At 42.6% G+C, this 12650-nt stretch overlaps 1 protein-coding gene across 1 annotated transcript in view; it reads left to right on the forward strand.

Moving 5' to 3' along the window:
- Positions 1-12650, forward strand: part of LOC126295311 (probable cationic amino acid transporter) — a 575633-nt gene that overhangs the window by 307560 nt on the left and 255423 nt on the right. Inside the window, exon 3 of the mRNA XM_049987757.1 lies at positions 2402-2555. Within this exon, the coding sequence (XP_049843714.1) occupies positions 2402-2555 (154 nt within the window). The remainder of the gene's footprint in view (positions 1-2401; positions 2556-12650) is intronic.

Raw genomic sequence — 12650 nt, forward strand, 5'->3', positions numbered from 1 at the left:
TATTTAGCGTCAACTGCCACCTGCCACACCATACAGCAATCTTTTCTAAATCGCTTTGCAACTGATACTGGTCTTCGGATGACCTTACTAGACGGTAAATTACAGCATCATCTGCAAACAAGCTAAGAGAACTGCTCAGATTGTCACCCAGGTCATTTATATAGATCAGGAACAGTAGAGGTCCCAGGACGCTTCCCTGGGGAACACCTGATATCACTTCAGTTTTACTCGATGATTTGCCGTCTATTACTACAAACTGCGACCTTCCTGGCAGGAAATCACGAATCCAGTCGCACAACTGAGACGATACCGCATAGGCCCGCAGCTTGATTAGAAGTCGCTTGTGAGGAACGGTGTCAAAAGCTTTCCGGAAATCTAGGAATACGGAATATGATGCAGTATTTATTTATGAAAATATACAGTGCTATCAGCTACAAATTTCACATGTTCACATACACCTTTACCTTTAACTCAAATAAATACAGACTCGTTTTGATTAATTTTTCTTTTGTTACGAGTATACAAGACAAGAGGGGATGTTGAGTGTTAAGCTGATTTACCAAAATCTTTACTACCAATTTCAAACATATGATAGGTATGATAGGCAATTACATCTGTCTCATTAAAACTTTCAAGACCTGGTACACTAAAAACTGCGCTGCCACCTCTTACTATGGCAACGGTGAACCATCCATTTCCATGAGAGAAAGTATTGTTTACTAAAATTAAAAGAACCTCCAATAAATACACAAGGCCCATCGACGAGGGAGTGGGCTGCAATACTCTTCACTGGAATGTGATTTTTCTTGTCTCCAGATGTTGTTGTGAGTTCAATGTTTTCTATGGTCTTGTACACGGTTGTACGTCTACGACGATACCTAATGTAGGGCATGTTGGCGTCGTTCAATGCAGTTGCCTGTGCAGCAGAAAGACACAGACTGAGCGTAGCGAGAGAGAGCGCTCGCCTATATAGTATTCGAAAAGATAAGGACTTAGAGTTTTCGCAGTGGTGAGCGGAACGTTATCCCAGACGCCCACACTATCCGTACCAGGTGTGCGTCTCCCAGCTGCCGTACCCCCACAAAAGTGTACAAAACCATAGAAAACATTGAACTTACAACAACATCCGGAGACGAGAAAAATCGCATACCAGTTGAGAGCGTTGCAGCCCACTCCCTCGTCGATGGGCCTTATGTATTTATTGGATGTTCCTTTAATTTTAGTAAACGATACTTTCTCTCATGGAAATGGATGGTTCGCCGTTGCCATAGTAAGAGGTGGTACTTCTGTAGAACGCCGTTCTAAACAGAAAGTGTACAAATCCATCGAGAACATTGAATTTGCTACAACATCTGGAGACAAGAAGAATCGTATTCCAGTCAAGTCTGTCGCTGCTCAAGCCCTGCTTGACGGACCTTCTGTTTTCTGTGGGTGCCGACTGAACTTCAGTTTAGATATTAATGATTCCTTTGGCCATGGTAATGGATGGTTTACCGTAGCAATTGTACGTGGAGGTACAGGAGTACCTAATGTACGACTTGAAAGTTTTGTTGACAGAGACATTATTGCTTTTCACACCTACCATATGGCCGAACTTGCTAATAAAGACTTTGGTAAATCAGCTTATATGTCAACTTCTGCTTTGTCTTTGTATACTCGTAATAGGAGGAAAATATCTGTAAATGAATCTGTATTCATTTGGGTAAAAGGTAAAGGAGTATGTGAATATGTAAAGTTTGTTGGTGATTGTACTGTATATTTTCATAAATAAATTGTTTATTTGCAAACTGATCTGTAGCGTCAGCCATTAACCGGACAAGGGTACATCTAGAACCGGGGGCTCAAGGATGCAACAGCATGTTACGCCTACAAAGGCGGCTGACGCAACCCGCCGAACATAGCGGAGTTCCTAATGTACAAAATGGTTCAAATCGCTCTGAGCACTATGGGACTTAACATGTATGGTCATCAGTCCCCTAGAACTTAGAACTACTTAAACCTAACTAACCCAAGGACATCACACAACACCCAGCCATCACGAGGCAGAGAAAATCCCTGACCCCGTCGGGAATCGAACCCTGGAACCCGGGCGTGGGAAGCGCGAACGCTTCCGCACGACCACGAGATGCGGTCAGTTCCTAGTGTACCTGGTCTTGAAAGTACCTATCATATGTTTGAAATTCGTAGTAAAGATTTTAGTAAATCAGCTTATGACTCAACATCCCCTCTTGTCTTGTATACTCGTAGCAAAAGAAAAATTAATCAAAATAAAGGTCATCATGTATAAAAAAATTTACAGCCTACAGTGGACTTTGTAAATAGTTTTAGCGAGCAGAAATTGCGTCACGCCTGTGAACAGACACGTGGAGAGACTAACGGCGCCACGTGTTGCTGGTTGCAGAAGTGCCTGACCACGCTGGACCTGACGTCCCTGGGAGTGGGGTCCTGCGTGGGCACCGGCATGTACCTGGTGGCCGGCATGGTCGCCAAGTCCGTGGCCGGCCCCGGGGTCATCTTCTCCTTCATCATAGCCGCCATCGCCTCCATCTTCTCTGGTGAGTACCCTAAACACTGCCCGCGTTCTGTGCTTACCGCTCTCGAGCTTCGTATCTGCAAACCGGAAAGCAGGTGTCTCCTCTTCAGTGTCAACGAAGAGGGAGTTAATTCGAATGTTTGACTGCTACATGGAAATGGGAGGTGCCACAGGGTACTGTTGTAGGTCTGTTGCTTCTTTTTTTTTATTATATCTGTTTCATAATTCCCATTACTAGTTTCTACAGGTTGTGAGGGGACTTACAAGGCAACATCCCCATCGCACCCCCCTCAGATTCAGTTATAAGTTGGCACAGTGGATAGGTGAAAAACTGAACACAGATCAATCGAGAAAACAGGAAGAAGTTGTGTGGAACTATGAAAAAAAAGCAAAATATACAAACTGAGTAGTCCATGCGCAACATAGGCAACATCAAGGACAGTGTGAGCTCCGGAGTACCGTGGTCCTGTGGTTAGCGTGAGCAGCTGTAGAACGAGAGGTCCTTGGTTCAAGTCTTCCCTCGAGTGAAAAGTTTACATTCTTTACTTTCGCAAAGTTATGATCTGTCCGTTCGTTCATTGACATCTCTGTTCACTGTAATAAGTTTAGTGTCTGTGTTTTGAGACCGCACTGCAAAACCGTGCGATTAGTAAACGAAAGGACGTGCCTCTCCCATGGGAACGGAAAACATTTGATATTCTACACGACACTGGTGACGGCATGTGCGTCACATACAGGAATATGTTGTCGACCCACCTAACTTGTGCACTTGACGAATGGATGAAAAGATTCTTCTACCTTGACCAATTTAGGTTTTCTTGTGGATGTGATAATCACTCCCAAAAAAGTAATGAAAACATAAGAGCTTGTCACATAAACTGAAAATAAAAAATCAAGCTCTTCACTCAAGGGAAGACTTGAACCAAGAACCTTCTGTTCCGCAACTACTCACGCTAACCACGGAACCACGGCGCTCGTAGGCTCATATTGTTCTTGATGTCACTTATCTTCCACATGGACTACTCAGTTTGTATATTTTGCTTATTTTTTTTTCATAGTTCCACACAACTTCTTCCTGTTTACTCGATTGATCTGTGTTCAGTTTTTCAAGGCCTATCCACTGTGCCAACATATAACTAAATCTGAGGGGGGTGCTGTCGGGAGGTTCCCTTGTTAGTAGATACAGTTTTGATGAGGAACCCATGTCTGGAAATATTCGGTTTGGATCACAAATGAGTTTCGAGATCGGATAGTAACCTCCCCCTGACTTATCGACCTTAATGACAGTGTAAAATTAAACCACGTGTACCTAAAGTGTTATGTACATAGTTCCTCGTAGCCAGCGCGTACACAACTTTCCCACTAGAGCGCGCCCCGCTAAGCACAACAGCACAGGTGCAGCGCTCGTCCGTCTCCGCACTACGAGATGGCGCTGCCTTAGAGACGGACCAAATTCTGCTTCTGCCGATCCACGTATTAATATGTCACACAGCCAATGAGATTGCTGCTAACATAGAACCTTTTCTCCTTGCGGATCACACTCACGCAGTGATACCTGAATGCGCGGGGGTATTATAACGAGTGTAGACACCTCTGATCAGCCAGTCTGCATTAGTCTGCCTCCGATCAGCCAGTCTGCATTTGTCTTTACCAGTCTATGGTCAAGTTTCAGTCTGCGCCTAATAAGATTATCATATTCCTGTACATATACATGAAGAGAAATGTATAGACGCTTTGTCAAGTATCAGAGATATGTGAGAATAAGATTAACGTACCAAGACCAAAGGAACTTCAGAGTGTCAATTGTAAATAGCATCCAGAATCAAGTTATGTAAGGTTTATGCTTTTTATTATTTTAATAAATGTGTGTAAAAGTTAATCAAGTTCTGTTTAAAGTTGGTCTCCGTCAATCTACTACTCTAAGCGTGCAAGTGGCTTTTCTATCGTCTGACGAAACGGCAGAAGATAAACACGCCACGATAAGACCACGAGACATACTGCTGACACTCGCCTACTTCTTTAGAGCGACAAGTCAAATAATCTGATGGTGTGTGTACCGAAGGTCTTACAGTACACACACCACATAAAGGAAATTTGGGAAAAACAATCATCACTGAAGTTAATCTGTCGGTAAAGAGGGAGGAAGGGATGCATCTAAATGAAAGGAAAAATGCAGATGAAACTGGTGGAAATTAAATTTGAAAAAGGGTAAAGTTAATAAAGAAAGTAAATGTGCAGTCATTACATTAACAATTAACTGATGTTAATTAGATATTTGAGATTTGTGGAAAATTACAGCCGCCAGGCCTATGGACAACTACTATAATAACTGAAAAAGAAAGGTTAATGGTTCAAATGGTTCAAATGGTTCTAAGCACTATGGGACTCAACTGCTGACGTCATCAGTCCGCTAGAACTTAGAACTACTTAAATCTAACTAACCTAAGGACAACACACACATCCATGCCCGAGGCAGGACTCGAACCTGCGACCGTAGCGGTCGCGCGCTTACAGACTGTAGCGCCAGAACTGCTCGGCAACCAGAGGCCGGCCAAGAAAGGTTAATTCACATATAATTAGCACAAAAAAAGTGGCAACTGAAGGTTGACACGAATTGTGTGAAAACTGAATGTTTGTCAGAAGAAATAAATTTCGCTACGCCCTGACTTAATTTAGCAAAAGAATTAATAAAATTCGAAAGATGAAAGTTAATTTAGTGACTGAAATTAATAGTGATCCGTGTTTCTGAAGCACTACGAAATTCAATAAAATAAGGTTAGTCTTGGGCTATCTCAACAATCATCTGAAAAGCAACTTGCATCTACGCAATTTGGAAATAAGAGATTTATCATTGAGCTTCAAGTAAATTATTTTGAACAATTAACAATAGTAAAATGTAGTACGTACCGAGCTGAGCTGCAGTCACAGGTAAGCTAAAATATGGTAACAAAACTAACACTCTTAATTTGTCCTTGTGTAATATAAATATAGTTCCATTTGGTTATTGTAGCCAGCTATGGATACTTTAACTGAACTTTGGAATTAAAGCAGTGAAATGGAATGATATTCCTTTAATGCTGGCTTTTGAATTTCAACGACACTGGGGTTCATTTCAGAAAAGGAAGGGACCCTGCTTGGTAATGCAATTGGGACAATGAGCACCAAAGGTTCATGCTACGTTGCTGTATTTTAATGATACAAATGGTACAGTTTGAAAAGCTGAGGTCTGCCATGCAGTTCTAAAACTTTACGTGCTTCCAGTCTTCCTTGTTGGTTGATTGAAGGTTTTCAGTCGTCGATCGAGGAGGTGGCGACAGTCACTCATTGTCGGCCGTCGCTGTTGCACAAGCTGGATGTTGGCGCGCCTTCTTCTCGACACAGTCACCAGGCGAAATGGGCTCTTCATGTGCGCCAGCTAATGCTTCCCATCCGCGACACCGTGTCAGAAACTAACAGAGCAAGTCGAACGCAATTACATGCTGTCAAACCCCGAAAGTGCGGCAACTCGCGGGAGCATCACACAACCCACCTGCTCCACCGCCCTACTCCAGCCAGACTCTGCTCTGCCCGCACTCCACGCAGCAGAGTTAACACTACTAAAGATCCTAAACGCTTTGTTTCTCCACACGTCATATCGATGTAATCGTTCGATAGCATAGTTTTCCCTAGGGAAGAACCAGCATAAAAATACGAATAATATTTGCGAAACAAACCAATTATACATCGACACACACACACACACACACACACACACACACATATATATATATATATATATATATATATATATATATATATATATATAGTTCCATTTGGTTATTGTAGCCAGCTACGGATACTTTAACTGAACTTTGGAATTAAAGCAGTGAAATGGAATGATATTCCTTTAATGCTGGCTTTTGAATTTCAACGACACTGGGGTTCATTTCGGAAAAGTTTCTATATATATATATATATATATATATATATATATATATATATATATATGTGTGTGTGTGTGTGTGTGTGTGTGTGTGTGTGTGTGAGTGTGTGTGTGTGTGTGTGTGTGTGTGTGTGTATATACAAATTGTAAAGCAATTACAAAATATAAAGACACAGAAATGTCATATTTTCAGGTAACGAAATAAGGAAAAAATTTATAGAACAATAGATGGAAATAGGATGACATGCATTTCCGGCGTTACAGGATCATTTTAAAAATCTTCCATTTCACACTATGGGGCACAAGGCGTCTTTGTTTGAAGGAATATTCTGAAACAACAAGCTGCAGATGTACAAAGGTCCAAACAACACAGTACGTAAAGAAATATGAATGTTTTAGTTAGACCACTTTTTTCGCTTTTTGATAGATGGCGCTGTAATAGTCGCAAACGTATGGCTCACAATTTTAGACGAACAATTGGTAACAGGTAGGTTTTTTAATTTAAAATACAGAACGTAGCTACATTTGAACATTTTATTTCGGTTGTTCCAATGCTATTCATGTGCCTTTGTGAACTTATTATTTCTGAGAATGCAGGCTGTTACAGCGTGATTTCCTGTAAAAACCACATTAATGCAATAAATGCTCAAAATGATGTCGGTCAACCTCAATGCATTTGGCAACACGTGTAACGACATTCCTCTCAATAGCGAGTAGTTCGCTTTCCGTAATGTTCGCACATGCATTGACAATGCGCTGACGCATGTTGTCAGGTGTTGTCGGTGGATCACGATAGCAAATATCCTTCAACTTTCCCCACAGAAATAAATCCGGGGACGTCAGATCCGGTGAACGTGAGGGCCACGGTATGGTGCTTCGACGACCAATCCACCTGTCATGAAATATGCTATTCAATACCGCTTCAACCGAACGCGAGCTATGTGCATGTTGGAAGTCCAACGCCATTCCGTCGTGCAGTGAAACATCGGTAGAACATGGGTAGAACGTTACGTAGGAAATCAGCATACATTGCACCATTTAGATTGCCATCGATAAAAAGGCGGCCAATTATCCTTCCTCCCATAATGCCGCACCATACATTAACCCGCCAAGGTCGCTGATGTTCCACTTGTCGCAGCCTTTGTAGATTTTCCGTCACCCAATAGTGCATATTATGCCGGTTTACGTTACCGCTGTTGGTGAATGACGCTTCGTCGGTAAATAGAACTGCTACACCAAAAGAAAAGCAGATGGTAAACGGGTATTCATTGGACAAATATATTATACTAGAACTGCCATTTGATTACATTTTCACGCAAATTCGGTGCATAGATCCTGAGAAATCAGTACCCTGAACAACCACCTCTGGCCGTAATAACGGCCTTGATACGCCTGGGTATTTAGTCAAACAGAGCTTGGATGTTGTGTACAGCTACAGCTACCTATGCAGCTGCAACACGATACCACAGTTCATCAAGAGTAGTGACTGGGGTCTTGTGATGAGCCAATTGCTCGGCCACCATTGACCAGACGTTTTCACTTGGGGAGAGATCTGGAGAATGTGCTGGACAGGGCAGCAGTCGAACATTTTCTATATCCAGAAAGCCCCGTACAGGACTTGCAGCAAGCGGTCGTGCATTATCCTGCTGAAATGTAGGGTTTCACAGGGATCGAATGAACAGTAGAGCCACGGGCCGTGACACATCAGAAATGTAACGTCCACTGTTCAAAGTGCCGTCAATGCGAACAAGAGGTGACCGAGACGTGTAACCAATGGCACCCCATACCATCACGACGGGTGATACGCCAGTATGCCGATACGACCATCATGATGCGACCATCGTGATGCGACCATCGTGATGCTGTAAACAGAACCTGGATTCATCCGAAAAAATGACGTTTCGCCATTCGCGCACCCAGGTTCGTCGTCGAGAACACCACCCCAGGCGCTCCTGTCTGTGATGGAGCGTCGAGGGTAACCACATCCACGGCCTCCGAGGTGATAGTCCGTGCTGCTGCAAACGTCGTCCAACTGTTCGTGCAGATGGTTGTTGCCTTGCAAACGTCCCCATCTGTTGACTCAGGGATCGAGACTTGTCTGCACAATCCGTTACAGCCGTGCATATAAGATGCCTGTCATATCGACTGCTAGTGATACGAGGCCGTTGGGATCCAGCACGGCGTTCCGTATTACCCTCCTGAACCCACCGATTCCATATTCTGCAAACAGTCAGTCGATCTCGACCAACGCGAGCAGCAATTTCGCGATACGGTAAACCGCAATCGCTATAGGCTACAATCCGACCTTTATCAAAGTCGGAAACCTGATGTTACGCATTTCTCCTCCTTACACGAGGCATCATAACAACGTTTCACCAGACAACGCCGGTCAACTGCTGTTTGTGTATGAGAAATCGGTTGGAACCTTTCCTCATGTCAGCACGTTGTTGGTGTCGCCACCGGCGCCAACGTTGTGTGAATGCTCACAGCATCTTCTTCCTGTCGGTTAAATTTCGCGTCTGTAGCACGTCATCTTCGTGGTGTAGCAATTTTAATGGCCAGTAGTGTAATTTTAGGTCCATAGGTTTTCATGAATGTATCAAAATATGCGATGTACAGGATGTTCCATTTACCTGATGACCGCCTGTGCGGCGCAGTAGATGCTGGGCAGCGAGCACTGCATTGCCCGGCAACAAGAAGCCATGTCGCCCACCTTCTGCTGCAGTACTACATGACTACATTTAAAATATAAGCAAGTAAATTCCGTACTCTCCCATGTCACGCAAGGAGACGCTCAAACTGCATACCATTATTTTTCACACATTTCTGACCTCTGTTCAAGAAATTATTAATCGCACTATATAATTCTCTCTGAGATACTGAATTAATCGATTCACGGATGTTATCCTTGAGTTCCTCTAGCGTGTGAGGATTTATTGTGTACACTTTGTCCTTCAGTGTACCCTACAAATAAAAATTGCACAGAGTTAAATCAGGACTTCCAGCGGGCCTGATATCGTTATTAATCACTCTTTCATCGAACACATCGTGAACTGTGTGCAATGGAACATCGGCTCTTTGAGCTGTTGGTGAATCCTGTTGACAAAAATGCTGAACCTCGAAACTTCCTGGCAGATTAAAAGTGTGTGCCGGACCGAGACTCGAACTCGAGACCTTTGCCTTTCGCGGGCAAGTGCTCTACCAACTGAGCTACCTGAGCAAAACTCACGACCCGTCCTCGCAGCTCACATTTTGGAAGGTAGGAGTCGAGGTACTGGCAGAATTGTGAGGAGGCATCCTGAGTCGTGCTTGGGTAGCTCCATTGGTAGAGCACTGGCCCGTGAAAGGCAAAGGTCCTGAGTCTGAGTCTCGGTCCAACACACAGTTTTAATCTGCCAGGAAGTTTCATATCAGCGCACACTCCGCTGCAGAGTGAAAATCTCATTATGCTGAACTTCGTTCTCTTTCACTCAGTTCATTAAAAACCGGTCACAAAATATTTTGCACATATCTTTCACCTGTAACTGTGTCATTAAAAAAAATGCGCCTGTTACTCTGTCACCAGTAACTTGTAACGATTCATGTTAAATGATACTTGCGTTTCTTCTGCCCGGTGCATTGATGAATTAATGCAAAATTGTCATGCTTCAAAAAATTTATTCACATTAATGACATCAGAACTGCACACTCGTCACATAAACAAAACATGGACAGACTTCACTGACCTCTTTGACTTCGAAAAGTAACTTCAGAACTGACCGACTTGCAGCATCGCTTTATATAGAATTTTAGCAATAGCTTCCAAAATAATGCATTATTAATTTTGTACAATTAAGATGTTAGAATTAAAATTAGCAAAACATAAAGGAACTGATGATACAGCCGAATGAGGTCTAAAATACAATATTCTGTGTCAATATTTTATAGTAATATCTTTAGTTTTCCATAAGAAAATCATTCTGAACTTTAATTACAATAATGTGTCTCATATTATTTTAGTTAAGGTATGCAATTAATTACAGTTTCGATTTGATAGTACAGAACTCGTGCTTTATCCGATTACATACATAAAATGCACAAATAAGGCCTAAAATTCTGGAAATTGGAAAACTGTGAGATGTAAACAATTGGAGAGTTAATTAGAAATGTAATTACAAAGAATATTAATTACAGAGGAAGATATAAAAATAAATAACAAATGAAACTATCGTTTGGAAATAACTTTTAGGCTGTTTCTCAAGACAGTGAGGTCTTCTGTTACTGGATTTTTAGATTACCATTTTGTTCATTAGAAGCATTGATTTTTCATGCTAGCATCCATGCAGTCTCTAGTTATTTATTGCTAAGGACCTCAATTTCTTGATTAGTTACTGAATTTAGTGTACGTACATAATTTTATCAATGACAACAATCCACCGATAATTACGACAACGCATGTCCTTCTAGAACATTCCACATTTCTTTGCAATGAATATCAAGTCTTTTATCAAATAGGACAGAATGATACATATAAAGACACGCATACAAGGCCTTAGGAAGCACTGAATTGTCCGATAACTAACCTTATGCATACAAAAAAAGGTGGTATCGGACATTTCATATGGGTTTTGGGGGGGGGGGGTGTCTGTACCGTGATAAACTGCTCACTGCACCCCTATTTTCTGATCATGAAGGGGTTTCTCATGAAGCACAAGCTCCAGTGTCGACAGTTTTATGAGTTAACATACCTGTGTAAACGGAACTGAGCCTCGTCTGAAAACACAATAAGGTAAGGATCCATTTCATCGTCATGCACTTGTTTTAAAACCCAGTGACAAAACTTAACCCTATGCACAGGATCACCAGGTCGAAGTTCCTGTGCTACTGATACCTTATAGGGCCTTAGACCAAGCAGCCTAGCACCTCTCTGATCAGAGGTGCACGATATTTGTGTTTCCTACAAAATATGTCTAAGACACTTTTTAGCGAATTATGCAGGTGGTGTGCAATGTCATCGAGACGAGCTTCAATGAGCACTGCACATTGTCGTTTACGCTTCTTGTCTTCAGAATACTTTCCGTTTTGCCGCGCAGAGTGGCCGTGTGGTTTGAGGCGCCATGTCAGGGGCCACACGGCCGCTCCCTCCAGAGGTTCGAGTCCTCCCTCGGGCATGGGTGTGTGTGTTGTTGTCAGCAGAAGTTAGTTTAAGTAGTGTGTATGTCTAGGGATCGATGACCTAAGCAGTTTGGTCCCTTAGAAATTCACACAAATATGAACATTTTTGAACACTTCACATTTCACGAAATTTACTAACTACTTTGCGAACTGCATCACGACTCGGAACTCGAAGACCTGAAAACTTCTGTTCAAGCAATCTCTGAACAGTACGAGCGGACTCTGTATGCAGACACGAATCGTAAATGAACACTTGTTGTGGAACTGAATAATTCACTGTTGCCGTTGCACACTCTCGAATGACACTGGTAGCCGACAAGGAGCGTGTGTCTGTACGGCCTTCAGGCTAAAACCCACAAAAAAAGGATGGGAAGGGAGGGGGGGAGTGCATAGTGTGGTCTCGCGGGACCCATTCGACCGACAGGCGCGGCTTACGTGGCGGGCCTGCAATACCACCCCAGGCAGCCGGCCATCAGTTAAATGGAACACCCTAAATATATGGCCCTACTTTCTCATCGCATTCACTTTGAAGCTGCAAATTTTTACACACTCAAGGGACGGTAGGTCTTCGTATGTCACGTAAATTTCAGCATCATATGTCTACCTACACTGAGAAAAAGGGTTTCTAACAGATGGACAGACACACATTCAGCCAGACAATCAAGTGATCCCGTAAGGGTTGTTTTTTTTTCTGGATGAGTTATGGAACCCTACAGAAAGGAAGTTCTTTCTGTTCCCATCCATTCGTTACAGGTGAACCGTCAATTCGCATATATTTTTTGGTGACTGCGCCTGTAAATTTTTTTCTGTTCTAATGTAGGCTTCCTTGTTGGATCTCTTTTTCTATTTTGGCGGATACCATTCTTGTAATTGTATCCCATGTATGTCCTAGTGTTTCTGCGATATTCTCTTTTTTATTTTTTATTTTATTTATTTATTTTTTGTCCAGTTCTTCAGCGAGGCATTTGTTTACATTTAGCAGTAGGGTTTCAGCTGCCTACCTCACTACTGGCCTTCAGAACCGTTGCGCAGTGATATAGC

Source organism: Schistocerca gregaria, chromosome 11 (genome assembly GCF_023897955.1).
Source record: "Schistocerca gregaria isolate iqSchGreg1 chromosome 11, iqSchGreg1.2, whole genome shotgun sequence".
In the NCBI taxonomy this organism is placed as follows: domain Eukaryota; kingdom Metazoa; phylum Arthropoda; class Insecta; order Orthoptera; family Acrididae; genus Schistocerca; species Schistocerca gregaria.